The following is a 25,594-nucleotide window of genomic DNA, read 5'->3' as shown; positions in this document are numbered from 1 at the left end:
CAAGAAAATTTCAACAGAAACCGAAAATACACATATGCTGTGTAAAATGGATGGGAAATTGGAGTTGACACCTTCAGAAAAATTCACGACGCAAACAAGCCTTTTTTGCCCGCAAGCTTTTTTTCATGGAATGCAGTCGCGGTGGTCAGAACAGAAGATCATGGTATGACCAAACCCACGTCCTAAAAATATTAACTGCGGGAACCTTGATCAAAGTTGTCCGGCTGGGAAGCAATTGGCTGTGTTTGTTTTGACATTGGTTGGGATTGGTTGAGTTGGTGCTGTCTGTGGTGACAACAAGAACAGCAGCGATGACGACGAGAAAAGCAGCGACGGCAACAGCGCCAACAACGACAACTTTGACAACAACAATGGTGAAACTAGATTTGTTGACCTGGGACAAAGTTAACCTTTTGTTGGCTGCAACTTCCCACATGTGCTGTTAAAAGGCACAATGTAAGCGTGCCGTTTGGAGCAAACAAAGGGATTTTTGACGATGGAAAAAGCCGTGCTGCAATCGCAACGTAGGAAACGGAAGGCAATGATACCAAAGCTGTATCCTACAAATCAAGAATACGGACACTATTAATAGATATTCTTCCAATTGCGAAGGGTTGACCAAAGTCGGTGTCGGCAAAGTAGCAGTTGTATCGGATCACTCTGTGACAGCAGGAAACCTTGCTTGGCTGCAGTAGCCCGTGAGTTCTACTATCCGTCGCAAACAACACTTTCCCTCTCTCTACCCATGATGGGAGTGACCAAGAAAGTTGCAGATGCAGGTAGTGTGGGGGGTTGACCAAGTAATGCCAAATAGAATCCACAATAGAAATTGAAGATAAAATAGACATCAAACAAAATGCAACCAACATGTGTTTAGAACATCTACAGATAGTACAAGCAAATTGAGAAAATGTACCAAAGTCTAATTTTAAAGAAGACTACTTGATGTTATTCCTGTAGAGCCCAGGCTGTCAATAGGGCCAGCGCAACTGTTTCATATTGCTCGATTTGGGACGTTGTTTGCATCTTGCTCGACCGTCGCTCCTTTTGTTTGTTCTCCTTCCTGATTGTCCGACAAGGCCGCTAATCCCTGCTTTAGCGCTTCTTCGAAATTCTGCTGCTCCTGGTGCGCTGCTTGCATCTGCTCCTGGAGTTTCTTGTTGAACAATTTGACATTGTCTTCCCCATTCCGGGGAGCAACACAAGAGCGGGCGGGTCTGTCGCGAATGAAGCACCAGATTTCGTAAAACGCTCCGAATTACACTCCAAATCACCACACTGCATGATCACCAGTCTTCTCTGGTGTTAGCCTACCCTATCCGCAAAAAAACATCCGCGGTTGATGCTGTTTGCGGGCTGCATTGTAGATGCACACATGGTACCGTGAGTGTTTCTTTTGTAAAAATTGACAAAGTTTGACGAAAATTTCATCTGCTCGTAGCTTTAGCGACGGCACGTCCAATTCGGCTGACGATGAGTGTCAGAATACGGTTGTACGTAAGCAACACAGAACACAAACGCAATTTGCGGAAGAAGAACTGACTGTGAAAGCTGTTTGCCAGACGTCAGCAAGTTAGGTATCCCTGTGCAGTAACTATAACCCTATTTGATATCTCAGTGCAATTTGTTGATATCCCAGTGCAATTACTTATATAAAATCTGATATCCCAGTGTAAAGATAAAATATGCATTCATGTATATTTTTACAACACCCGGATATCATTTTCCTTAGGGTTCTCCCTCCCCTTAGGATATATGGCAGCGGTAGCTCTAATTGCGGTAGTGGGAGAATGACTCTATGTGGTCAGTACTGGTCTGATATGGATTTATGGTGAATTTGTTAAGTGGAGAAATGTACTTAAAGACAATCCTAGAGAATTATTTAAATGAGAGACAAACGAGCAATTACTTAGACAAACGACAAACTATGTTGAAGATCCCGGTGCATTTACCTACGCAAAAGACATACCAAGTTGAAGATCCCGGTGCCATTACTTACGCAAAAGACATGGCATGTTGAAGATCCCGGTGCAATTACTTAAAAATAGTTTTTGGATAAATTTTATACAGCCAGCTATACCCCTGCTTCTCTGGGATCTTCTTGCCCTTACGGTTCGAGATTTGAGTCAAAAACTTAGTCTTGTTTGATCTATTTCAGTCGTGTTTGGGGTGTTTTCGGAATTCTTATTTGTGGTGTTTGCGGTGTTTTGGTCCAAAATACCGAATTTAAGGCGGTCTGCTGATAGGGATTACTAATGTTGTCGCACTGTGTACTGGTCGAGTATGCTTGCTTATCCGCTTGTCTGAATTCACCTACCATCTTCTGCCCGATCCTGATATCAGTGTGTCCGAGGGATCTTCTCTTGTCTGCCCGACGCAATCTTATTCGTTTGTCCATCACTTTGGAGTCTCTATTTGGTCAATACTGGTCTGACATGGATGTAGGATGAGTCTGTTAGGTGGAAAAGGTGATTTATCACCAATCCAATAGAATTACTTAGACAAGAGACAAACCATGATGAAGATCCCAGAGCAATTACTTAATCATGAGACAAACCAACTTGAAGATCCCGGAGCAGTTACTTACGCAAAAAAGACAAACCAACTTGAAGATCCCGGAGCAGTTACCTACGCAAAAGACAAACCAACTTGAAGATCCCGGAGCAATTACTTAAAAATATTTTTTGGATAAATTGTATCCAGCTAGGTATACCCCTACTTCTCTGGGATCTTCCTGCCCTTAGGTGTGCCAATTGCGGCCTAGTAGAGGCGCCGCCCGAATAGGGAATTTCCCATTTTCAATAATATTGGCTTTGTTTTGATTCACATTAAGTCTTTACGACAGTTGATCGCGAAGATGGCGGGTGAATACCGGACATAGGCCTTGAGAAAACAATTCCGTTGGGTATTATTTATGGTCGATGACCCACGATCGAGGTACAGATTTTAAACGACCAATTTTCGTAAGACTTGGTCCCATCATACTTCTGGTCATTATTCAGAAGTCCAAATAAAAAAGACTCTCTCTACCTCGATTCGACCACAAATCCTGCCAAAACGAACACAAATTGATTGTGGCCCATTGTTCGTTCACTGTCCTCATGATGAAGATCACTGCTCTTCTTTGTCTCTCCTTAGTGTTAACGACGGGTGCACAGAACGCCACCTCGTTCGAAGGATGTGCTCTAAACAGCTACTATGCGTCTATCCTTGCAGATTTTGGCACGGCCCCAACCACTTGGGGACAAGAAAATGTTCGATCTCTCATACAAAACACCCACAGGAACATATTGCCGAACACTGCTACAATTGCTGGAGGAGACGATATACTCACGGCTCTAATCGATTTGGATCGCGGAACCAGCAACGACACCGTAAGGTTGTTGTACCGCAACATAAATTTTCCTTCGCTTCCTGCTGGAGACCGAAATAGTTGGTCACGAGAAGACCTGTGGCCTATCGAGCGTGGTGCAACACGTGAATCTCCCGCATTAACAGACGTGCACTCAAAAAAGCCAGCGGATTCTTCGGTACTTCTCAAGAAAGATCGCCTTTTTTTTGGAATCTGTGGCACGGTTGAGAATGAAGGTGCTTGTTCGCGTCCCGCTACGACTGAGACAGCAGATGATACGGAGCAGGACTCGAAAATATTTGCCCCTCCAGCCAGTTTCAGAGGAGACGTCGCCCGGAGTCTTTTCTACACCGCTCTGCGATACGAAGAGCAACTTGGTCTCAGATTGACGGATTGTCCTCCTTTCAGGGATGGTGAGTTTGGTTATCTCTCCATGCTTTTGAAGTGGCACGAGGAGGATCGTGTGAGTCCCGAGGAACAAGCTCGAAATAATAGGGCGTGTGAGCGCTGGCAAGGAAACCGTAATCCTTTCGTTGACTATCCAGAATTAGTGACACAGTACTTTGGCCAGCCCGATACTATTGTGGATGGAACGAGAACGTACTCTCAATGCACAACCCCGACAAATGCCCCGACTGCCGATCCGAATGAATGCTCCGACCTTAAGCCAGGTGACATCCCAGTTTTTGTCCTCAACTCAGATGACCCTGATCAAGTAGTTTTCTATCCTCTAGCGGATATTCCTGCCTCAATTGGCGAGCTTTACGTGACCGACGACGCCTGGACCGGAACAGGCTTTCAGGGCATTGAGGGGACCATCACAGTAAGTAGCAAACTACCTCACGGCGGTTCCAGTTGTTTCTATTCCCATGTCTTCTGACAATTTGCCTAAATATTTTCTAGTTCAATGTTCCGGAAGAGGGCATCAAAGCAGGCCAAAGTTTCGGATACGGAAAGGGGTCACCTTTTTCAGACCGATGGCAGGAGGATCCTAGTGGCCTGTTCAGTCTTGGCATCAACGGAGATCAAATTTTTATCTACTGTCGTAATGCGGACGATTTGCCAAACTTTATAGGAGGATTTTCGTACAATGGAAACTGGAGCAATGTTGGTCTGGCTGATTATGGTACTGATAAAAGTGCTCTCCCTGAATCTCTTCAGGAAGTTGGCAGTATTGCGCTCCCCCATGCTGACAATTGTCTCTACACTGGTCAGATTGCGGGCCGCAAGTCTGAGCTCTTAGCTTCTTACGAAAATAGCGAAAACTGGAGCTGTGAAAACGCAGTTCGGTACGAGATTGATTTGTCGTCCCGGGGCTTTACGGTGACTTCTTTGCTCTCTCTGGGTATTGCAATTATTTCTCTTTCATTCACCTATTAGTAGGTGGAATACGGAAATTACCTGATCGCATTCTTTGTGATAAGGACATTCGAACAATAGAACTCATTTAAGAATCAATGGAAGTACATTACTTCATCAACACTAGCTAGAGTGTGGTATTTGACCGTGAGTTTGCAAAAAAAGTGGAGCCAGAAGGCGCTCAGCCTCGAGGATGTCTTGAACGCGCACAAGCTCGAACCATCTATTGAAAGCTTGGTTAGCCTCAGTTAGGAGAGACCGTACTTCAAAAAAGTCAGGATCCTCTTGGAATACTTCGGCTTGGATATCTTCAATTTTTGTCTGTACAAGGTTGCGATATAAATCCCGCAGGTCTAGATCCGCAACAATAACCTGCTTAATCCCTGGCAATCGATCTTCGCGTATCATCCTTTTTCGGTCAGATTTGTTGGCCGTCAGTACATACGATTCGCCAAATCGTAGATTTGAAGTGTAACTGTTACAGGCTGTGCGGACAGCTCCACCGCTCAACTTTAGCTGTCGCAACCCCGTCGAGCTCGACGTTCTGGTACTGTCTTTATCTTTGACTGCAAGCTGCAGGGGGCGGCGATTGCCGATCGTTTTGCCTGGCTCTTCGAAAATTTTACGAAGCTCGTTAATAATATGAGAACGAGATTCACTTTTAGAATTTTCCATTGACTGTGAGTTATTCGCGAACTCTGCCAATGGAGTAGCATTGGCAATCTCGACAGCTTTGTTCAATAAGAGACGAAATTCCACAGCTGGGAGTAGTGCTTCCAACGGAGCATAGGGTCGATTCGTGTCACCGAAATCCTGAGCTGCCAGGCAAGACTGTTTATCAGATAGAGCACAAGAAGATAGAAGGAGGTTTGCACAGGAATTTATAATTCGTCGACGACAAACTTGCTTTCGAGGAACGTAAGGGTCCATGGCTGCGTTCCACGCTTGGACCCATTCTACGAGGAGAACGAGAAGCATCGCCGTCTTGATCGAGAGCCACATGGACAAAGACATCTCGCATACGGCTCTTGCCTGATTCCGGAAAATTGCACAGCAGGGGCTAATGCTTCACTACAAAGAAAGAGGCGCTTGATTGATTGCATGATTGATTATATTACTGTTAACAGTATTGTTCCGCATGAACAACTGACTGTGAATGCGACCACAGAATGCATCAGGAAAATGGCACCTTTAATTTACAATTTGAAAATTGTTCGAACGGTCGCAAGGATGAACCTCACTGTCAATAGTAGAGTTCGATACCTCCGGGTCTACTGTTCTTAAGAACTGACGCAGAGAACGAAATTGACACTGAAAACTGGGCAAAATTAGCTCACTGGCGAGGTTTCTGACTCTGAATAGTTTGAGACCCTATCTACCTATTCCGTAAGCTGCCCATAGTCGACTCTTTTATTCCATTCGGACTAACTGTAAACTCAGTTTCACGTCATCTTGATAGTGATATCACCACGTTTCAATTCACAGGTCAAGATGAAGCTTTCCTTCCCTAGAACCGTCTTCTTTTCGGCTCTAGTCTCTCGTTCCTTCGCGCTTTCATCGACCTATAGCAGCACAGCGTCGCGGTATAGAAAATTCTCGGCGGGAAATGTGGTCGTTCCTGGATTGAAAAATGGCATGGACTACGTTCAGCTTGGGGATTCGGATCTCGTCGTTTCTAAGGTTTGCATGGGAACTATGACTTTCGGTGAGCAAAATACTCTAGAAGAAGGTGTGGAGCAGCTTACAAGGGCTTTTGATGAATTCGGTGTTAATTTTTTGGACACTGCCGAAATGTACCCGGTACCAACGAAAGCCACAACGCAAGGCGCCACCGACAAGGCGATAAAAATGTTTTTGCAATCACGGAAGCGCGAAGACGTAATTTTGGCCACAAAAGTATGTGGTAGATCCGAGCGCATCAAGTGGTTGCCCCGACGAGATTCGGAAACGCCGGCCGCTTTGACCAGGGATCAGATTCTCGATTCGGTAGATGCATCTTTGGAACGACTTGGAACCGACTACATTGATCTTCTGCAGCTTCATTGGCCAGGTAGGAAATTAGTCACGGATTTCTCGAGTACGTGTATTTTTCTTCGAATTCTGAATTATCTCATCGTGTTTATTGCTATTTTTAGATCGTTATGTCGGCTCGATGTTTGGATCAGGGGATTTTAGACCGTCGCAGTACCAAGATAATCCCAAGCCAACAAGTTTTGAAGAGCAGCTTTCTGCCTTGCAGGAGCTTGTGACGACGGGAAAAGTTCGTTACGTAGGCGTTTCCAATGAATCTGCATATGGCGTGTGTTCCATGGCTGCACTCACCAGGCAGTTTCCCGAGCTCTATCCCAAAATTGTATCGATTCAGAACAGTTTTTCGCTTGTCGTACGCAAAGACTTTGAGGCCGGTCTTGGTGAAGCCTGCTTCCATCACAATGTAGGACTCTTAGCATATTCACCTCTGGCAGCAGGTACGCTGAGTGGAAAGTACCGCAAAAATGTTCCAAAAGGTGCTCGCTTGACACTCTTTCCTGGATTTATGGAACGATATTTGGGTTCTTCTAATGAGGAAGCCGTGAACGCCTATTGTGATCTTGCAAAGAAGGCAGATTTGACGCCGACACAACTTGCTCTAGGCTGGTGCTACCACAATGAACTTGTAGCGAGCTCCATTATTGGTGCTACAACCATGGACCAACTGGAAGAAAATATCCAAGCCTACGACGTCCGATTAAGCGACGATGTCAGTAAAGAGATTGAAGCGATTTACGCAAAGTACACGGACCCGACCAAGGCTCGCTAATCGAATAAATTTTAGACCAGCTTCTTTACATATCTAATACTTCCTCGAATAAATCGACTTGCTAGTGATGATGGTGACGATGTGCAGCACGTTGCGCAGCCTCGACACGTTCTTTTATTGCGGTCAGATCATATCCTTCATCGTACAATTGTCGCTTAAACTCATCAGCAAGTATTTCAAGGCCTTCTCCGAGCAGCTTGAACTCACATTCTGCGTTCCTCCGCTGTTCTGATGTATACTGTGACCCACTGAGACGATCAGGATGTAAATCTAGAGCCTTTTGGCGATAGGCTCTCTTGATCTCGCGCTCTGATGCAATCTCCGAAATTTGTAGCATCTTGTAGAAGTTAGGTCGCTTCATTTTGCGTACTGTAAAGTCCGCCGTGTCAAACGCCAATCGAATTTGTCCATGGTTTTGGCCCCAGGATCCCATCAAATCTGTCGCATCTGACAAGGCCTCCTCGTGTCGCTCGAGTGCATGCAAAGCTTGGAACCGAATCAACCATGCATCAATGTGGTCTTCCCGATTGTAGATTACCAGAGCGACGTCCTTCAGCACCTCGTCGAACAGCTTCAATCGTAGATATCCCTTCGCTCGCTTTACATGAAATAAAGCAAACAGAGGGGCCTTCGGCGGCAATTGGGAACAACTTTCAATAGCTTCAGTCATCAATTCGACCGCACATTCAAACTTTCGATGGAAAGTTTTGGTCGACGAGTCATCCCACAGACTTTGTAGTTTTTTACATTCTTTCCAAACGAGGCGATTTCTTGTACAATCGGGGTCCAGCCGCATTGATTCCCTCAACATCTTTATACCTGGTTCGAATTCTCCCATTAACACAAAGCTGTGTCCACGTAATGCATACGCCTCAGCTGACTGGGGGGATTTCTTCAAGACTTGTAGTGAGAATCGACTCGCAGAATCCACAAATCCTAGGCCCAAATCCGCCCGGGCAACTCCCAAAAGTACCACATTCGCCCACGACGTCTGCAGCAGATTCCCGAATGTAATCTTGGCTAAGGCAAAATTCTGGCTCTCCAATTGAAACATAGCAATTTCATACTGAAGCTTTAAATTGGTGCAAGTCTCTTGCTCTCTCAACATATCTGGAGTTGACCGATATTGCAACCCTTTGTTCAATACATTGCACGCCTCAGAAAATCGGCCGAGCTGTACTAGAGCCTTTGATTGCCGAATGTATGCTTTAGAGTATTGAGGATCCAGCTTTGTTGCCACGGAGCAGTCCAATATTGCCTCGGAAAAGTAGCCGAGCTTGCTGTGAGCGGCGGCACGATTGCACAGCAACGTGGCTCGGAGCTGTGCATTAGCGCTGGCTGTGAATGCATTTTGCTCCAAGACTGCTAACCCCTTGCTGTACAGATCCCGAGACTCCCCAAAATGGCCGGTGGTAAACCTATTGTTCGCTTCTTCTTTGAAAGAGCTAGCCAGTGAGAGGAGTTTTTGGAAACCGTCGTGCTCTATCGTAGTGCCATCTTCCATGGGAGAAGCACCGCAAGCGTTTCCGACGGCACTCTCGGTAAAAGAATGGGCGGATGGTGACATGAGATGAGACTTCAAGTCTCCGTAATCTCCTCGCCACATGCAAGGAGCATTTTTCAGAGGACAGGTGACTTTTACTCGCCTTAAAATTCGATGAGCAAGAGGCTGTGAGTCCTGTAGTGGTTGCACCATAACTGTGGTACCTGAAATTGACATGCTCCCACCGTGATGGCGAGATCGATCCTTTCCACTCGAGAAGGACAAATCTAAATTGCAAGTTGGGCACTTAGGAGGGTCGGAAAATGGTTTGGCCGTGTTCCGCGACAGCCACTGAGAAAGGCAGAGCCGGCAAAAGGCGTGGGAACACTGGGTAGTCACTAGTGAGTCCAAATCAACGAGATGCATGCATATTGTGCATTCGAACGAACCGAAGTGACTTTCGTCCGAAACGACGTGCTGGAGTTCTAATCCCATATCGATTGCAGGAAATGTAATTTTTGGGTGTGTTTTTGTTGATGACGGAAAATTATTACGAGAGTGACGGAATCAGTCACAGTAAAATGAAATCCCAAGAAAAATTCTGTCGATAACAGCCCGTTTCACAGCCGTCTTCAGCTGTGGACGCTTACTGTAACCTTAACCTTCCCCTGAATTCTATACGACTTTCACTGTGAGTACTTTACAGTGAATTGCGTCCGTCGAAACCATGGTGTACAACGAAAACGCTGCGAGAAGGAGGAGTTATTTCGATTTATCCAAATGCTAGTTGACGTAATTCGCTATTTTGTTTCTTCTTGCCTTTGCCCTTGCCTTCTTGCCGCTGCTGAGCCTTGGCGCTTTTTTGCTTTTGCTCTCGGGCCATATACTTCGTTGCTGACCCTGTTTGAGGCGCAGTATTTGCTGCAGCTACAGCAACCGATCCCGGTGGTGCTTTTGCCCTCACAACGGACGAAGCGCCAGTAGCACCGCCCCAGGCGCTCGTCTGTTTCCCAGTTGTGTTCCGGGTCAGTAGTGGAGTGTGTGGGCGGTTAGCTGGCTGGAACGTCACCACGGACGATGCTGGCTGCGCGGCAGTTCGAGCCGAAGTTGACAACCAATGGCTCGCTTCGGTTGGTTCGACAGGATCGGGGACCATTGTGGGACCCTGAGAATTCCACTCGCTAGCTGCTAGACCAGCCGTTCCGTGTCCCACATTGGGATCAACAATGTTCCCATTGCTGCCTTTCAAGCCTCAAAAACTCTCCATATGTATTAAGGCACGTTCGGCTTGCACATGGTTAGGGCATGACGACAAGAGAGGCGGTAAGAACCTCCAGAAATCCGAGTCTCCATAGCCTTTATCAAAAATTGCAGCAGCGTGGTCGATGTATGCGTCGGGGTCAAGTGCGTTACTCGCAAATTCTTTTGTAAGCTGCTTTAACCTCTTGTAGCTTTTCACTCCCAGCGTGATTTTCATATCTTCTACAGAAACCTTGGTGTTGGACACCGACGTGCGACCATTTAACGTGTTGCCAGCTACCAAAGGACTTTTAGTTTCGCGAACGTTACTAACCAACATTCGATTTCGAGCCGATGTGCTTGTCGAAGGCATCAAAGGGGGCGGAGGAAAATCGGTTACGCTGTTGAAAGGAGGCAGGTTGCCTCGTGCACGATTCCTTTTTGTAATAGCGTCAGCCGCGGCATATTGATTGGCCTTGGGACCAGCAGCAAGGGTGGGAAAATCTGCGGCTATCAAATTGACTTTGCCGTTGTTCGAAACTGCACCATTTGATGACGGGGTGAGAAATGCGGGCGTGGTGCGAGAAATCGCAACAGATGGAACGGTTCCTCTCCATTTCCCATTTGATGTCGATTGCATTGACCGATTTTGGATGGTCGGGCCCTTCGGTGGCAGTTTCAACATGGCACTAGAGTGTTGTTTCGCGACCGGCCGTAAAGTGGGAAAATCTTCTTCGGTCACCTGCCCCGCGTTCTTCCTTCTGCCTCCCATACGCTGCATGGATAGCCCAGACGTCCAGCCCAGACGTAACGATTGGGTAGCGGCTTCATCGATTTGAGCGTCTGTCTCCGCTAAAGAAGGAAATGATTCAGTCGTGTCTGACGCGCCATAATTCTGTCTCAAAGCTTCCGCCTGTTGTCTTAACTCGGCGGTTCTTTCGACGTGCATAGGGTGCAAGGAAACATTCCCTGCTACTTGTGGCAAAGCTTGCGGTACAAACGCTTGTCCATCAACGCCATAATTAAAATCGTTAGTCGTAGGAATTTCCTGGCTAGGATCTTCCGTTGACCTTCGGACACGAAATTCGAGTTGTATTTTGGATGAGCCCGAGCTTACACCTCCATGCACTTGGCGCTCATGATGCCGCAAATCCAATTCATTCTCAAACACTGTAAATCGCGCTTGCAAACATTGGACATCCTTACAGAGAAAATGTTGCGAATCAAAATGTCGTTCAAGCGACTGATATGTACTAAAGAACTGATTGTGCAACCCCTGCTTTTCGCAGACGTGACACTTGTAGTGATCTTTGTTGAGGTGTTGATGAAGCTCAGTTATATCGTAGAACCTTCGACCCCTACAGAATTCACAAGCAGGGTGTCCTTCAAAGCCAGACATGGGGCCATCACCTTTCGCTAGATGTTTTTTCAGACCGCTCGGTGAAAATCGTGAAAGTCTGGACACAAAATCACGTTGGTGATCGACGCAAAGCTGACACAATGCCTTGCGGTGAACGGTTCGCAGGTGGTCCACCAATCCCCGCGTGGGGTTTGGTGCCTTTTTCGTATAGGCGTTGGCGTTTCCCACATTTTCCATGTTGCTCCCGTCGTAGGTACAACCTTGTTCGGTGCAGTGGTAACCAAAAAGCGGCTTGATATCAGTTTCATAATAACTCAGCAAGAAAAACATTCCGACATCGTCGCGGTAGGTAAAGGCAGTCCCCAATTCATTGCCGTAGATGGGGTACTCGTCAAACTCTTTTCCAGGTTGATCTACAATCACGTGGTCATTCTTTGACTTGCAGATGGGGCATTTTTTGTCGCGGTGCAAATGACGCAAACGCAAATGGCAAACCCCACAGATTTCGTTATGATGGCAAGGCGTTATGGTTGTCAAAGTAAGGTCGCCGTAGCAAACCAAACAGTGGGACGGAACGTTGTTGCCTTCGGCTTCGAGCACAGCGGCGCGAGTGGCTTCTGATAAAACTGGAGTGGTAGTTGCCATCGGACTGGCGAGGTCGGCTGATGGTGTTGGTTCCATTTTGGCTCGGCTTTTAGCGTGTAATGTGCGACTTGCTGTTACACATTCTCCAAAAGTAGAACCTGTACTGTTGTGTGTTAGTGAATTTCCTCTCGGAGAAGAAATCAGCGGCGTTCGACAGGGTGTGTGCCGGTAATTAGTTCATTGGCCGAACACCTGACGGTACCCATACCCTCTAGCCCTACTAGTAGAGAAGTAGAGAATGGGATTCACAGTCAATACCGTTGAAGTCGATTTCAATATGTAATTTGATATGCTGATTGAATTCCAGATTCTTCCGATGGATCCGCGTCGTTTGGTCTCTTTCAATCCGTCAATAGACAAGTTCAATTTAAATTTAAACTTACTGGTATCGTTTGAGTTTACCGGTAAATTTATTGGTCGACCCGATTCCAACGCCTTTCTTCGTGAGCGGCAGGAAAACGAGCGGACGTTCATAATCAGCACACCACGCTTTCTCCGTCTCTTGTCAGTTTGTTCTCTGGATATGAATGGCACGGCATGACTACTAACCCTTACATTCGACTCGTGTACTGTTACTGATACTGATAGAAAACAAACTTACACAAGAACTTTGTGAAGGAACACGAGACTATCTTATCATTACATCGTTGCGCTTTTTACGCCCTATATATAAGTCGTCTCCAAAAGTAGCATTGACAGTTAGCTGGCATGCTGTCTGATTCCGAAACGTCTGTTACCAGCCAGAGTCTCACTACCGAACAAGCTTCGATTCCTACCACGATTGTTACGTTGGCCAACGGAAGCAAAACGCGTGCTTTACTATCGAGAAAAGCGGTACAGATCTCACTTGATTCCGACGAAGAAAAGCTGTTCCAAACGCTTGTTGCTACTGCTGATCTGTATGTACGCGGGAAGCTTCAAATACCAGAAGACCACTGCGGTTCTACAACGTCGGTGACACCACTGGAAATTCGTGTCGCTGGAGGTTGGGTACGCGATAAACTGCTCGGATTAGAAACTCATGACGTGGATGTTGCCGTCGATTCCTTGACAGGAGTGCAATTTGCCAAGCTCGTGCAAGGCTACCTTCAACAAAATTCGACGGAACAGAGTGCCGGTCGTATAGGAGTCATTGCCGCCAATCCTTCGCAATCCAAACACTTGGAGACTGCCACCATGAAAATTGGTCGCATAGAAGTGGACTTCTGTAATCTGCGCGCAGAGGAACTGTATGAAGATCATAGTCGGATTCCTATCGTAAGATTTGGGTCGCCATTGGAAGACGCGAAGCGGCGTGATTTCACCGTGAACGCTCTGTTTTTTAATCTCCATACAAGACTAGTGGAAGACTGGACAAAATCAGGCATCCCGGACCTGATATCACGACGAATCGTTACTCCGTTGGAGCCTGTCCGTACCTTTCTAGATGATCCGCTTCGTGTAATTCGGGCCATCCGTTTTGCTGTACGCTATGACTTTGAACTAGATCCCGCACTGGAAGCTGCCTGTATGTGCACAGAAATTCACCAAGCCTTGCATGTGAAAGTCTCGCGAGAGCGTGTCGGCAAAGAGCTAGAAGGGATGCTGTCCGGTAGAGGTGCCAACCCAATAATGGCAATGGACTTGATTGCTCGTCTTAAGCTCGCTGGCAGCGTGTTCTGTCTACCCAAGGTAGGAGAAGACAACGTATCTTTTATCAAAGGACATATCCTAGGGAATGCATACACGGGACAGCATGATTCAAACGATATCCGGAAACTGCGAGAACTCGGGTGGGAGGAGTCGCGGGCTTTGTTGCAGCTTGCTCCGTTTGTCGTCGCATCACATATCAGGACGGCATCGAAACAAGCGGCAAAGTCCGGATACGACAAGAGACTGTTACCTTTGGGAGTCTTTATGTTGCCGTTTCGCACCTTGCTTTATGGAGAACGACAAAAGCTCGATAAAGAATTGTTGGCTATCCACTATGTCTTTCGCGAAGGCATAAAGTTCAAAAACAAAGATATCCAAGCGATGGTGACGCTGTACGAAAATGTGGACAATATGATTTCTTTGTTAACCGGAGCAGCTGATGGCTTTGAAGGTGGTAATGTTGTTTCTTTCTCTCGCGTCGATGTTGGTATGCAGCTTCGTGCCACTAAAGAATTGTGGGTCACATGCTTGTTGATGGCAACTATTGTCAAGCTCCGGCAACAAAAGCGACGAGACGATGGTTTCAACCTCCGCAAAGTCGATTGGGTATGTCTCTCTGATACGATCTATGGAACTATAATCAAGTTAAATTTGGATGAATGCTGGAAAATGCGTCCTCTTTTAGATGGAAAGGCTGTCATACAGTCTTTGGATTTGCCTAGGGGACCCACCGTTGGCCTGTATTTGGACGAACAAGTCAAGTGGATGCTGCTGAACCCTAGCGGATCCCGTGATGAGTGCGAAGCACATCTTAAATCCGTCAAGCGGCGATTAGACTGCCACTCCTTCGAGCAGAACGCCGGACACCTGGGAATATCTGATGGAAAGATGCCGTCGTCGCCTAACCAAGTTCGCGACCGATCGAAACACTTTTCTAAAAAGTTACACATCGAACATATGGATACGACATAAAGCTGCAGAGAGCTTAGATTGCTCCATTGTATTCGTCGAGTCCTAAACAGCAAATTGTATAGATATTAATAGCAGCTAGCTATTGAAATTTTTGAAATTGGCCTGCCCCGCAATTCGCTGCCTACTTTGTATCGCTCGATTGGTCAGATACTGGGCGAGAAGCGCGGGAAAATTGGGTACTTCCTTATAGGATGGAAAATAGTTGACATCGACGACAAGCATGTGCCGTTCCAATAAATCAGCTTGCCGTGGCGAGGTCACCAACACATCAAACCCAAAAAGCTCTAGTCCGAAGGCTGCTTTGAGAGCATCCACTATCGGTTGAACCTCTTCTTTGCTTACGACTGGCCGTAGAGGCATATGTCTTCCTCCCAACGGCTCTGTCTCTAATGATCTCCTTCGCTTCTCTCCATGATAGCTGTGCGTCACGGGTACTTCACAAGTTTTTGCGTAGCCAAATTCTGACAGACGAGGATAGGGCCGTTGCGAGTCGAAATCAACGTAGCTGTAGCTGCTGACTCGATCCTTAGGCAAATTTGGGAGCGATCGTCGCTTGTGGACGCTGACAAGATCACCCATTACGTATACTTTGTACAAGAAAGCATCGTGGTTTAAATATTCTTGACACAGACAGGGCACTTTGTCTGCAATACGATCCAATGCTGACGCATCCATTAGCACTGCCAAGGCGTGACTGCCCTTTGTCCCAGCTGCTGTTAGAGGCTTCACAATAACAGGGAAAGAAACCTTGGCGTCTCTAATGCTACCAGCAATAGAATGAGTAGTACCCCTTTGCACCTTGGCATCAATCACGGCATAGTTTGGTGATGTCACCGGTATCCCACTTGTCGATTGAACGCTTCGAAGGCAACGTTTCAGGGTGTCTGCAATATCGGCCCGTGACATGAGGGTCTGTACAGAAACCGGATTATCTACGAGGCAGCACTCTGGATGATCCTTTTGAAACTGGCAAAGTCGATGAACCCGTCGTAAGGCTGCCTGCTCGTTAGTGTTGATGCAAAGATTGCCGTCTCTAATAATGTCGGCAAATGAGCTATACGCTATTTGGCTCTTGAGTTGCGGATGCTCCAAAGTAAGCTGTGAAAGACATAAAATATCTTCGGTGAGCTTGTGAAGAATGATATCCATTTTCCCCCCGTGCTGTTCTTCAAGAGGAAGCTCTGGGTCTAGAGGGACAAAAGAAACTCGGACCTGATAGTGCTGGGATCCTATGCGTGATGATGCTGAGCTAGAAATGGGACGGGTAGTGTTCGCAGTGAAATGACTTCCCGATGTAGAAGCGGTACATGTTCCAGTCGACTCCGAACCGTCAGCGATTGAAGAGCACGACGACTGAAAATACCGGACAATATTCTGAAGGCCAATACCCTCTTTGTAGGAGTTTTCTCCTATTGTAAAAACTATGGCTTGCTTCTTGTCATGACCTGTTTTGTCACATCTTGAGGAGGTTGCACTTTGGCAGCTTCCTTCCAATGCTATAGTGTGGCTGCTGAGTTCCAGACTCTGACGATGCTGCTCATGGGAAACCAGACTTGCTTGGGTTAAGCCGGAACTTTTTGTACTTGGCAGGAATTTTCGGTAATCATCTTCGCGACGGCCACTTTTAACGGAAGTCTGCGAGCTAAACCCGGCGTCGGTACACAACTTTGTTTTTGAAGCTTCAGCCATGACGACCCCCATTGTACTCATTTTCTTGGGCCCGAAAACGTAACCTACAACAATGGGCTGCGCAAGTACACGTGCTTCTTCGTCATCTTCGAATCCCCCGTCGTTGACGTAAAGATTCTCTGGTAGATCCTCTGAATCACTTATTTGGTACATTTCAATGTATAAACCTGCCTGCTCCACCTCGCGCTGTGTTCCCTCGCTCCCGTCGATTCGTGAAGCAATCGTCGAGGTCCACAAACCGTGTGGCAAGATGTATGGATAAGTATTTGGTAAAGTCGGAATGTTGTGTCGTTTATCGTGAGTTTCCCATCGTTACATCTACTGTTTCAGAAGAAACTTTTGGTTTCGCGAGCAAGGATGAGGCCTCGATCTCTCTCTAGCTAGCAAATACCATCGAGATGCCGTTTGCCTACGAGTTATGACTAGCGACGTACGGACCTCCCTGTCGCAAAGGAAGGGAAAAACAATTTGTGAGATTTCCTCACTTACGATATGTAGCTTTGTAATGAATCTCGTGATTATCGCCGCTAATGTACATTCCGAAAAAAAGCACACTCACTTTGTGTATGCCGTTGCGAGAACGATACTTGGATGCCTTCGGCACGTGACGCTACTACGGTCTTATTTTGTTTATGCATGATATTCAAATCGGGAAGAATAAGAAATTAACAGCAAGTCTCCTGTCGGATCAAGGAAACCAAAGCCGCATTGCATTTTTTGTGTAAGAAATTTCTCCTTTAGCCTAACAATTCGTATTGATCTTGACAACCAAATTAACGCGGTGTTGCACAAAAAGGCTTTCGGACGACCAGAAAGAGAGTCGCCAAACAAGGTCACACCAAACTTGATTGGATAGAAGCAACGAAGCTGATCCACCTAAAACCTGCTACTCTTGACCTAGCCTGCTGCTTCCATTAATGTTTGCGCGACTCGCGAATTCCGCATTCGTCACATTTATACACAATAATCCTCACCAATCCAACCCAATTTCTTTCTCCTTTTCCACCTTGGAACTATCCCCTCGCTTCTCCATCGCATCCATGGCTTGTCTTAGTGAGAAGTTTGGCATCCCCAGCTGAGTAGTGAAGAGTTTAAATCTTGCTCTTATTCTTTGTATAGCAGAGAACACGTCGATCGGGTTTTCATTTTGCTCCCCAGAGCCTTCGTCAAGCGCCTCAATGTGATCAATTCCAGAAGCGTGTCCTTTGCTCTGAGTTATCCGAGCACTTTGAATCTTCGATTGAAACATATCGGTGGGTCCTGGAAATCGGTCCAACAGCTCGGTTAGCTCATTTTGTGTTTTCCAAGCTCTTTCGTGTCGGTCGCTTCCATTTTGTTGCTGCATGGCTCGGATCACCCCGCGGAAAAACCCAAGCTCCATACCGTAATCCATAGCGGTCACCCGACCCATCTGTCTCCCGTCAGTATACCCCGCGAGTAGCCCCGCGTCACGGCCCTCCTGACGACCTTGCATGACGAACTGCTCGTGCGGGTTGACGCAAATAGCGTCCCATGCGTTTTGCTCGTTTTCAATATGCGAACTTCCGTTGGTGTCAGACAAGGTCATGATTCTCCTGCCGTGCCGATTGACACTTCGTTCTATGAAAATCACAATTCAGCGTCTGGATTAGATGTCAAGAAAAGAGTCCGAGCCGCGGTAATGCCCGCCTTGAGACGAGGCCGTGACTTTTGCCTGCCTCCACAATCAATTGTGAACGTCGTACAGTATTCCACGTAACATTGTCACTGTCGGCTCGTCCAATTCTTCCAATGAATGAAACAGTGTTCGTCAATATCAAACCGATCTTTAATATTTAAATTTAAAAGATTACGGCCGTAAAGGGTTCATTCTTGATCGAGGACCATAAACTGAGAGTAAAAGGCGTTACCGGTTCGGTAGTCGCCGATTCGTCGGTAAATTCTCCCATCTAAAGAAAGGTAGAGACACGTTACACCGCTCGGTTTGTCTTTTGATTCTGACAATGAATTGCCAGATGGAATGTTTGTACGAGACTTTATTTGTCGGTAGAACGAAATTCTCCATGGAAAACTCGTCGTTCCGTTCAGCGGCGTCATTGCTTGCCCTTGCAATGTTGCTTTACGGAAACAAACTCTTGGTTTCTGCTTCATCAATATCCGCAACGTCGAGCTATCAATCCGTCCGTGATTTAGACCAGTACGGAAACGCCGTTCAACTCAAGCATGCTCAAGCCGCAGCAGATACTCAAGGGAACCTTGTAGTTATTTTGGATCGCAACAGCAGTCACTGGGTTGTTTCGATCGATGCTGCATTTGGTCGGCGCAAAAATCAAAGGATGGCTCCGAAATTGGTTCATTTTTTGTACACTCCGCAAGATAATCATTATGAAGCGATCATTTGCTCTGGAATTCAAGCCGATGCGTCTTGGCTTACACGGCAATTGCAAATGTACATCAAGAATCGCTGGGAGCGCTACAGTCAATACCACGGTACTGGGACGGCCCAGGCCATTGCGCAATACAAAAGGGCATTTTGGGGCTACGACGTGGACGACATGTATCAAGGACCGGCATATACGGCTACCGAAGATCGCTGGTCTCGGCCACTGGGCATACGAACCGCAGTTTTATCGCAATTTTCTCCACGATTGCAAGTTGTAGAGCCGAGTGGTGTAGTACACAGGGTCCAATCGCTCGCGTGTCTGGGCAAGAATGGCGTTCAAATCCAGACGGCTTTAGAGACGCGTCTGCAAAATATGCAAAAAGCCGTGGACAGTGATACTGTTGTCGTGTGTGATGACGAAGAGCTGCAGCGAGCAATAGTTGAAGTACTGTCATCAACGCTGGGCTGCTCGCCGAGCGATGTCCAAATTCACGTAGTCTCACCGGATGGTGTTCAACAGCTAACAGTAAAAGGAGGAAGCAGCCGATGACGGGAAAACAAAATGGTAATAAATTGTACTATCCTGTACACTGAAATTGCAAGTAAACGCAAACTGGCTTCACTCTTACGATTGATTGATGAAACAGGCCTTTAAGGAGACACAAAGGACTTTTTATTTCAATCGATAATTTCATTCGCAACTAAAGAATCGAAACGAGTATGTTCTTCCAGAGCAGCTGGTTTCGGTGGGTCCACTAGGATAAAAATGTCCAAACACCCTTTTGCTTTGTTACCATCGTGCAACACGCAAGTATACCGGCACCTTGAGACCTTCGTAGACCGGTCCTACTGGCACAGGCAAATCACGTTCCTTGTGCCATGCAATGATTGCTTCCTTGTCTTTCATCCAGGTAGGCGTCGGCAAATGATCAGGCATATGAGCGTCCAACGATTTATTAAGTTCGGACCAGGTGACACTCATCGTAGCGCGAAGACCTGTAGGATCAAAGTCCGATGGACCCGTGGCAAAAACTCCTTTATTTCCCGGAGAACTGGCAGGGCCAGCTTCAACCCTTTTCTTGTCTTCTTGTACCTGAGGATCGTTGGGATCCATCAATTCTAACTTGGCCTTTTCAATATCGGGATCTCCGAGTTCTTCAAACTGGTAACGACGACGTGTATCACGCTTGAAGTAGCCCGTGTCGTACGGATCTTTGCCGTTTTCAAATTCCGGAATGCGAACGGATTCCTGGGAACCAGGTGAAGGATAGCGATACATGGCGGTTATGGTAGGATCAGTCTTAGAAATAGGAATCTTCTGAGAAGGTTTCGGCGACTGTTCCAAATCATAGATGTCATCTGGCATGAACAACATTGTGTCCTTTATCTTCTTTACCCGCTCTTCACCAATAACTTCTTGCAGAACGCGTTCAAACCAACCTCGCCACGGCGTCATGGTGGTTTTCGTAGACTCCCGTGCCGGTTGAATGGCGTCAGCCTTGGCTTCCGCTAGGGTCACGGCACGCGGAGAACGCAGCGAAATCTTGGCCGCCGCATGTGGGGCAGCAGCCTTTTGCCCAACAACTTTGGCGACCCCTTCGGCTGCCTTTCGGACTGTAATGGTCATACTTACTGTTTGTATCAACAAGAAGTACTAGAATAGCAGTAAGATGTGGTTGCGGTCCCAGTGTTGACACTGACGTTGGTCGTAGTACAAAATCTACGCTGACAAACAAGTACCTTTTATGAACGGCGAGTTTTCTTCGTGATGAGGCGGAAGACGCTCAGGTCCTATAAGTTTTTAAAGCACCCGGAAATTCATATAATTCTCTCACAGGCAGTCGGGAGAACTACTCTACGCTCCTCTTCGCTCTAGACCGATATCGCAGGGTTAGACCGGGAATTTTTTTGTCCACTACTTTCCGCTTTGGGTAATCAAAGCGGCAAGATTCCGAGTGGATGTCTGAATGGCGGCGTATCCCATGTTCACAAGTCTACTTTTGACCATCCGTCCAACCTATCCAAAAATAATCGCTAGGCTAATGAATAGCTTTGTTTCATAACTTATTGCCTTTTCTTTTCATCGGACCCCGCGCTATCGTAATCTTTTGCTTCAAAACGTTTGAAAAGCTTATCAATTTCCTGTGATAAACCGATCTCGTCAAAATAGCCTTCCTTGTCGAAGAATTGTCCTATACTCCATGTATGCTTGACCATAGGAGAGGCGCTAGCTTGCTTGGGCTTTTGAAATTCCAAAATAACCTCGTACCATTCAGAAAATCGCGGCAGATTCGATCGAATGCGCAGGCCGTACAGGTGCATGTCCTTGTTTTTGGTACTAGCGCTTATATCGGCCGGTTTCGTCCAGAGGATACAATCCTTGTCGATAAAGGTCGTCACAAACTGCAGAATTCCGCTCAATGCAAAATAAAGCGCTCCGCAAACTCCCAATACGGGTCGAGACTCGGGAAAGGGGATCGGAGCGAACTGAGCAATCATCGCAAAAACGCAACTAAGCGCCATAATCCCGAGCTTAAAGTTGTCCCACCCGTAATCTTCCGCAATATTTTCAAGGATTGCTGATGCCACCGTCTCATCCAATACCTGTTTGATTTTTACCATATCGCCCAAATCGACTTGCAAAAGCTCCAGTTCATCTTCTTCATAGTCTACCACTGGAGAGGCTGCTGCAGAGTCTGACAGTGGCTTATCCGTCGACGACGGCGTCTCGTTTTCCTTGCTCTTCTTCTTGGCCATTGTGAGAATCAGTTCCACAGATCCAGTCTCTTGGTACGAAACAGCGCGTTTTGAAGAAAAACTACTCTATGCTAATCCAGCAATGTCCACGGGTGCGGAGTGCACTAGCTAAAAACTGGACAGGTAATAGTCCAGCGCGATGTTTGCTTTGAGAGTCAAATATGTGCTGGATGGATAGGCGATTCCGCTGTAACACGGGTTGGATTGGCACTCTTCCACGCGGCAGTCTGCACGTCTACTCGTAAAATTTCGAACCTCGAAAACTCTACCTGTAGGATGCCGACTAGAGCGAGGTTTGGTAATAATCACAGTCAATTCGTTAAAAATTTTCTAATGCGATTCCATTTATATACGATTTTCGATAGCTCATTTCGAAAAAGAGGAGAAAACAGGGTGTCAAAATAAGTACACTCCATCTTGTCCATTTTGTCATGTTTCACTATTTCATCGGTGGCCACGGAACGAAATCATATCTCGTCCCATGGCGACCGGCGTGGTCCAAAAGGACGCCCTAGTTTCCACAACCGTGTGTGTACTAAGCGTTGCCTCGAATGAGTTGCTTGATCAAGTTTCCCGCCCAGTTAGCCGAGTCGACGGTGGTTTCATCATTGGAGTTGAGAGCTTCTTGCAACAGCTTTGAAACGAAATGTTGGTTTAATTGTTCCCGAATTTGAGGAATGCTACCCATTTGTTGCGCCACATCGCCCAAAAGAGCCACCGACTTTTCCAACACATAGATATCTTTGGTCGAATCGGCCGCTAAGACTTGCACGAATTGTACAATGTTGGGCACACTGGGTGTAAAACTTTGGAGGGCGTTGCCGTCAGCGAGACCCATGATGATACCCGAATAGGCTTCCAGAATGCCTAGCCGAAGCGAATTTACAAAAAGGATTAAGTCTTCGTCATCCGGTGGTGCTTGCTGTTGTGAGGCTTGGAATAGAAGCATCGTCGATACTTGAAGGTATGGTTGGAATGCACCGCCCACTGACATGGCAATGTCGCCAAAACAGGAAAATACCACAGGTTTAACATCTCGTTGAATGACGGAATCTTTCAAACAGTCCACTAACGCGCTCATAATACCGTCGCAATACGGTTGAATTTTATCACCAATCGCGGAGCAAATATCGACGACAACTCCTATAGATACAATACAGAGAGTCTTGGCGTGGAAGTCGCGCAAACTCGTCAGTAGGGCTGGGCTCAGCGCTTGCATGTATTTCTGAAAATGATGCAAAAGAGGTCAGCCACGAAAACTTGTCAAAGGAAAGCAAAGGTAGGACACGCTGCAACTACATCAAATACCTACAATAAATTCGCCCTCCATCGTCCCGGCAATTGATCCAATCGCCAGCCAAAATTCTTCGTGACACGAGGCGTTCCGCAATTGCAATCCCTGGAGCAACAATTCCATGACCTTGTCCACATACGCAAGCACGTCATGTTTTTCGAGCCGTTGAAACAGGACTGAAATAAGCGAACTAAACAAGCCCAGGGCTTGTTCCTTCTCTTCCTTTTCTTCGTTGCCTAATACTTGTGCGTGCATTGTCGCTTCGTACCGTGCGATGATAACCGGCAGGAATTCGGCGAGGATGGGTGTGGTGTCCGAGGGTGCGGCTGCGACGAGGTCATTGGCTGCCGATATAGCACCGACACGCAAATGGCATTCCGTGGCATCTTGGCGCTCGCTGGTTTGTAACAATGCTTGCAAAAGGGGTAACATGGGTTCCGACAAAAGTGACGTCGGCTCGGGTTCGGGGCTTTTGAAGGATGTGGCAATATTGAAGAGGGCCGTGCACGCTTTGGCAGCAACACGAGGAGAGTCACGTAGCTTCTCGATTAGACCTTTGATAATGGAATGCACTATATCTCGGTCGACAGCAATCATGTGGAGGCGACAAACGGTGGAGATGCAGTGTGTGGCAGAGTCGCGGACCATCTCATTCGAATCTGAAAATGCACGGAGTAGAACCGGAATGGACTGGTTCACGTATATGGCCAGCTCCTCGGTACTGGGACCATCCATGATGGAGGAAAAAGCTACGATAGCCGCATCGCGGTAGCGCCATTCTTCCGACTGGATATGTTGCGTGACAAAGGGAATGACGTGTGGAACAATTGATCCTTCAACAGTTTGCGAGATTGTCTCTAAACACACCCCGGCAGACTCTTGCAAACCCCAGGAGTCGTCCTCGGGTGCGTCTTCTTGTTTGGCAAGCATGACTAGCAATAGCGGAACCAACGCTTCCATAGCAGCGAGTGTGTATTTGGGACACGGAGGTCGATCCAGGGGCTGCCCTCTCTCGGCCGCATCCTGGTCTTGGTCCACCAGAGTCTGCTCTGTGCTGGCGATGGCGGTCCACAATTCCATGGCATTCATTTGAACGGTTTCCTCTTCGTCGTTTGATCGAATCGCGTTGGTGGTGAGCTCAAAAATGACGGTCATATAGTCCGGTAGGGTGTCGTAGTATAGTTCGGCGGTATGGTCTAGACAGGCAAAAGCGAGAGCCCGAACCTGTGCATCGCTGGACTTGGTGGCTTCACACATGGCTTGAAAAATGAAATCTCGTTCTTGCTTGCGTTCCATGTTGTGACGGACAAAGCCGAGCGAGTTTTTCAATGCTGTCAGAGCGACGAGACGCATCGCATCCGTCTGATTCGATTGCACTCCGTTCACAATCGTTGTCAGCATGGTGTCGACGGTGGAAGAGGCCAATTCGGGAACGAAATTGTCTCCCATTAGTTCCTCCATAATTACAATGCTTTCACAGGTGAATCCGAGGCATTCCAACGAGGCAATCTTGATGGGCTCCGGTGCATGCGAAGTGACGTTTTCCATGAGCGTTGCGATGAACTGTGGCCATTCGTTAAAAGGCAGTTCGATGGAAGCGAATTCCGCGGCAGTGACGGCGGCAAAATGCGGCACCTTTGGTACACCGGAACGCATCGCTGCAAGGAGACACTCCTTGACGGCGGCTCGATGTGTGGCGTCGGTGGCCTTCCAGCGATTGTGCTTTTCCTGCAGTATCTCGGCAGATTTGGCGTGGACCGTATTTTTGAGCTGAAGTGCCGCCATTTGACGTGCTGCAAAGGGTGCGCCCTCCGTAGCGAGCAGCTTGGCCAAAGCTAAACAGAACTCACTGTAGTTCGACTGCATATATTCTTCGAGTAGTTTTTCTTCCGATCGGTCTACGCAGTAAAATTCCCAAACAAAGGCAAAGTGAGGTGAGATTTGGGATTGGTAAACAAAGACAACCAAATAAACAAACAGACATTCTTTCTACAAGGAAACGTGGCCAACGAGAGTCATCTGGTTCCGTGACGAGACCCTACGCCGATTCCTCTCTGCTTTCTCTCGACGAAACCTACCAGGAGACGAGGCAACAGCCAACAGGATACTTGTCAAGTCCGCCATGGTTAATTATTGCAAAGGACCTCTTTTGGCACACACGAACAGACGTAGCAGACAAGAAAGAAGGTCGACCGACTAACTGGAAAGGACCGGAATGCGTAGGAGGACCAAGACGGCAGCCGGCTAATTGCAACGGTAACAAATATAAAGAGACACGGAGGGAGGGGCAGGTGAACATTTTTGGGCCGTTCCTGTTTTGTGGCGGGCTGGTGCACCTCAGCTTGAGAAACATCGGCAGCCTCACGAATATCTTATAAAACTTTACCTATTATTTTACGCTGGAGTGTATAATTGGCCAACGCAACCAATACGCCGTAAGTGAGACGCGGTTCGCGCGGGCGAAAAGGAGACTGTTTGTGGCCGTGAAGAATCCTACCGTTGCCGAAGACCTCTTGTCAACTGTGTTTGGCTACTTAGGCACTCTTCCATTGTATACATGTCGTATACGATACACTTCGTCGATAGTATAATTTGTACCGTACCTTCGAGGCTCCGAAGATACCAATGTTCTCGCTATAGTGGTAGCGAC

General features: G+C 47.1%; 12 protein-coding genes across 12 annotated transcripts; 4 read left to right on the top strand and 8 right to left on the bottom strand.

Moving 5' to 3' along the window:
- Window positions 1-3,101: 3,101 nt before the first annotated feature.
- On the top strand, window positions 3,102-4,819 carry PHATRDRAFT_48915 (predicted protein; the record flags this gene model as incomplete). Its single annotated transcript, XM_002183493.1, has 2 exons — window positions 3,102-4,175; window positions 4,256-4,819. The coding sequence occupies 2 exons, from the start codon at window positions 3,102-3,104 to the stop codon at window positions 4,730-4,732; spliced, it is 1,551 nt and encodes a 516-aa protein (XP_002183529.1). The 3' UTR covers window positions 4,733-4,819.
- A 15-nt stretch (window positions 4,820-4,834) lies between these two features.
- On the bottom strand, window positions 4,835-5,725 carry PHATRDRAFT_39504 (predicted protein; the record flags this gene model as incomplete). Its single annotated transcript, XM_002183371.1, has 2 exons — window positions 4,835-5,542; window positions 5,615-5,725. 2 exons carry the CDS (start codon window positions 5,723-5,725, stop codon window positions 4,835-4,837), a joined length of 819 nt encoding a protein of 272 aa, XP_002183407.1.
- Window positions 5,726-6,346: 621 nt separating this feature from the next.
- PHATRDRAFT_42255 (predicted protein) lies at window positions 6,347-7,511 on the top strand (the record flags this gene model as incomplete). The annotated part of the gene is made up of 2 exons (XM_002183492.1): window positions 6,347-6,761; window positions 6,877-7,511. 2 exons carry the CDS (start codon window positions 6,347-6,349, stop codon window positions 7,509-7,511), a joined length of 1,050 nt encoding a protein of 349 aa, XP_002183528.1.
- A 124-nt stretch (window positions 7,512-7,635) lies between these two features.
- PHATRDRAFT_15301 (predicted protein) lies at window positions 7,636-8,817 on the bottom strand (the record flags this gene model as incomplete). Its single annotated transcript, XM_002183370.1, has 1 exon — window positions 7,636-8,817. A coding segment is annotated over one exon (1,182 nt), but the record flags the coding sequence as incomplete, so codon positions are not given.
- A 919-nt stretch (window positions 8,818-9,736) lies between these two features.
- On the bottom strand, window positions 9,737-12,335 carry PHATRDRAFT_48912 (predicted protein). Its single transcript, XM_002183369.1, has 2 exons — window positions 10,276-12,335; window positions 9,737-10,245 (listed from the first exon to the last, which is right to left on the bottom strand). The coding sequence occupies exons 1-2, from the start codon at window positions 12,272-12,274 to the stop codon at window positions 9,767-9,769; spliced, it is 2,478 nt and encodes an 825-aa protein (XP_002183405.1). The 5' UTR covers window positions 12,275-12,335; the 3' UTR covers window positions 9,737-9,766.
- Window positions 12,336-12,760: 425 nt separating this feature from the next.
- PHATRDRAFT_48911 (predicted protein) lies at window positions 12,761-14,842 on the top strand (the record flags this gene model as incomplete). The annotated part of the gene is made up of 1 exon (XM_002183491.1): window positions 12,761-14,842. Exon 1 carries the CDS (start codon window positions 12,947-12,949, stop codon window positions 14,840-14,842), a length of 1,896 nt encoding a protein of 631 aa, XP_002183527.1. The 5' UTR covers window positions 12,761-12,946.
- A 75-nt stretch (window positions 14,843-14,917) lies between these two features.
- On the bottom strand, window positions 14,918-16,684 carry PHATRDRAFT_39499 (predicted protein; the record flags this gene model as incomplete). The annotated part of the gene is made up of 1 exon (XM_002183368.1): window positions 14,918-16,684. One exon carries the CDS (start codon window positions 16,682-16,684, stop codon window positions 14,918-14,920), a length of 1,767 nt encoding a protein of 588 aa, XP_002183404.1.
- A 481-nt stretch (window positions 16,685-17,165) lies between these two features.
- On the bottom strand, window positions 17,166-18,192 carry PHATRDRAFT_48910 (predicted protein). The gene has a single exon (XM_002183367.1). It carries the CDS (start codon window positions 18,096-18,098, stop codon window positions 17,502-17,504), a length of 597 nt encoding a protein of 198 aa, XP_002183403.1. The 5' UTR covers window positions 18,099-18,192; the 3' UTR covers window positions 17,166-17,501.
- A 321-nt stretch (window positions 18,193-18,513) lies between these two features.
- PHATRDRAFT_39497 (predicted protein) lies at window positions 18,514-19,443 on the top strand (the record flags this gene model as incomplete). The annotated part of the gene is made up of 1 exon (XM_002183490.1): window positions 18,514-19,443. The coding sequence occupies one exon, from the start codon at window positions 18,514-18,516 to the stop codon at window positions 19,441-19,443; it is 930 nt and encodes a 309-aa protein (XP_002183526.1).
- Window positions 19,444-19,526: 83 nt separating this feature from the next.
- PHATRDRAFT_48909 (predicted protein) lies at window positions 19,527-20,551 on the bottom strand. Its single transcript, XM_002183366.1, has one exon. The coding sequence runs from the start codon at window positions 20,518-20,520 to the stop codon at window positions 19,684-19,686; it is 837 nt and encodes a 278-aa protein (XP_002183402.1). The 5' UTR covers window positions 20,521-20,551; the 3' UTR covers window positions 19,527-19,683.
- A 406-nt stretch (window positions 20,552-20,957) lies between these two features.
- On the bottom strand, window positions 20,958-21,533 carry PHATRDRAFT_15399 (predicted protein; the record flags this gene model as incomplete). The annotated part of the gene is made up of 1 exon (XM_002183365.1): window positions 20,958-21,533. A coding segment is annotated over one exon (576 nt), but the record flags the coding sequence as incomplete, so codon positions are not given.
- Window positions 21,534-21,947: 414 nt separating this feature from the next.
- PHATRDRAFT_29967 (predicted protein) lies at window positions 21,948-25,181 on the bottom strand. Its single transcript, XM_002183364.1, has 3 exons — window positions 25,023-25,181; window positions 22,963-24,842; window positions 21,948-22,875 (listed from the first exon to the last, which is right to left on the bottom strand). The coding sequence occupies exons 1-3, from the start codon at window positions 25,066-25,068 to the stop codon at window positions 22,186-22,188; spliced, it is 2,616 nt and encodes an 871-aa protein (XP_002183400.1). The 5' UTR covers window positions 25,069-25,181; the 3' UTR covers window positions 21,948-22,185.
- Window positions 25,182-25,594: the final 413 nt, after the last annotated feature.

This window comes from Phaeodactylum tricornutum, chromosome 19, assembly GCF_000150955.2.
Source record: "Phaeodactylum tricornutum CCAP 1055/1 chromosome 19, whole genome shotgun sequence".
NCBI classification, from domain to species: domain Eukaryota; phylum Bacillariophyta; class Bacillariophyceae; order Surirellales; family Neidiaceae; genus Phaeodactylum; species Phaeodactylum tricornutum.
This window is presented reverse-complemented; position numbering and strand designations above follow the sequence as displayed.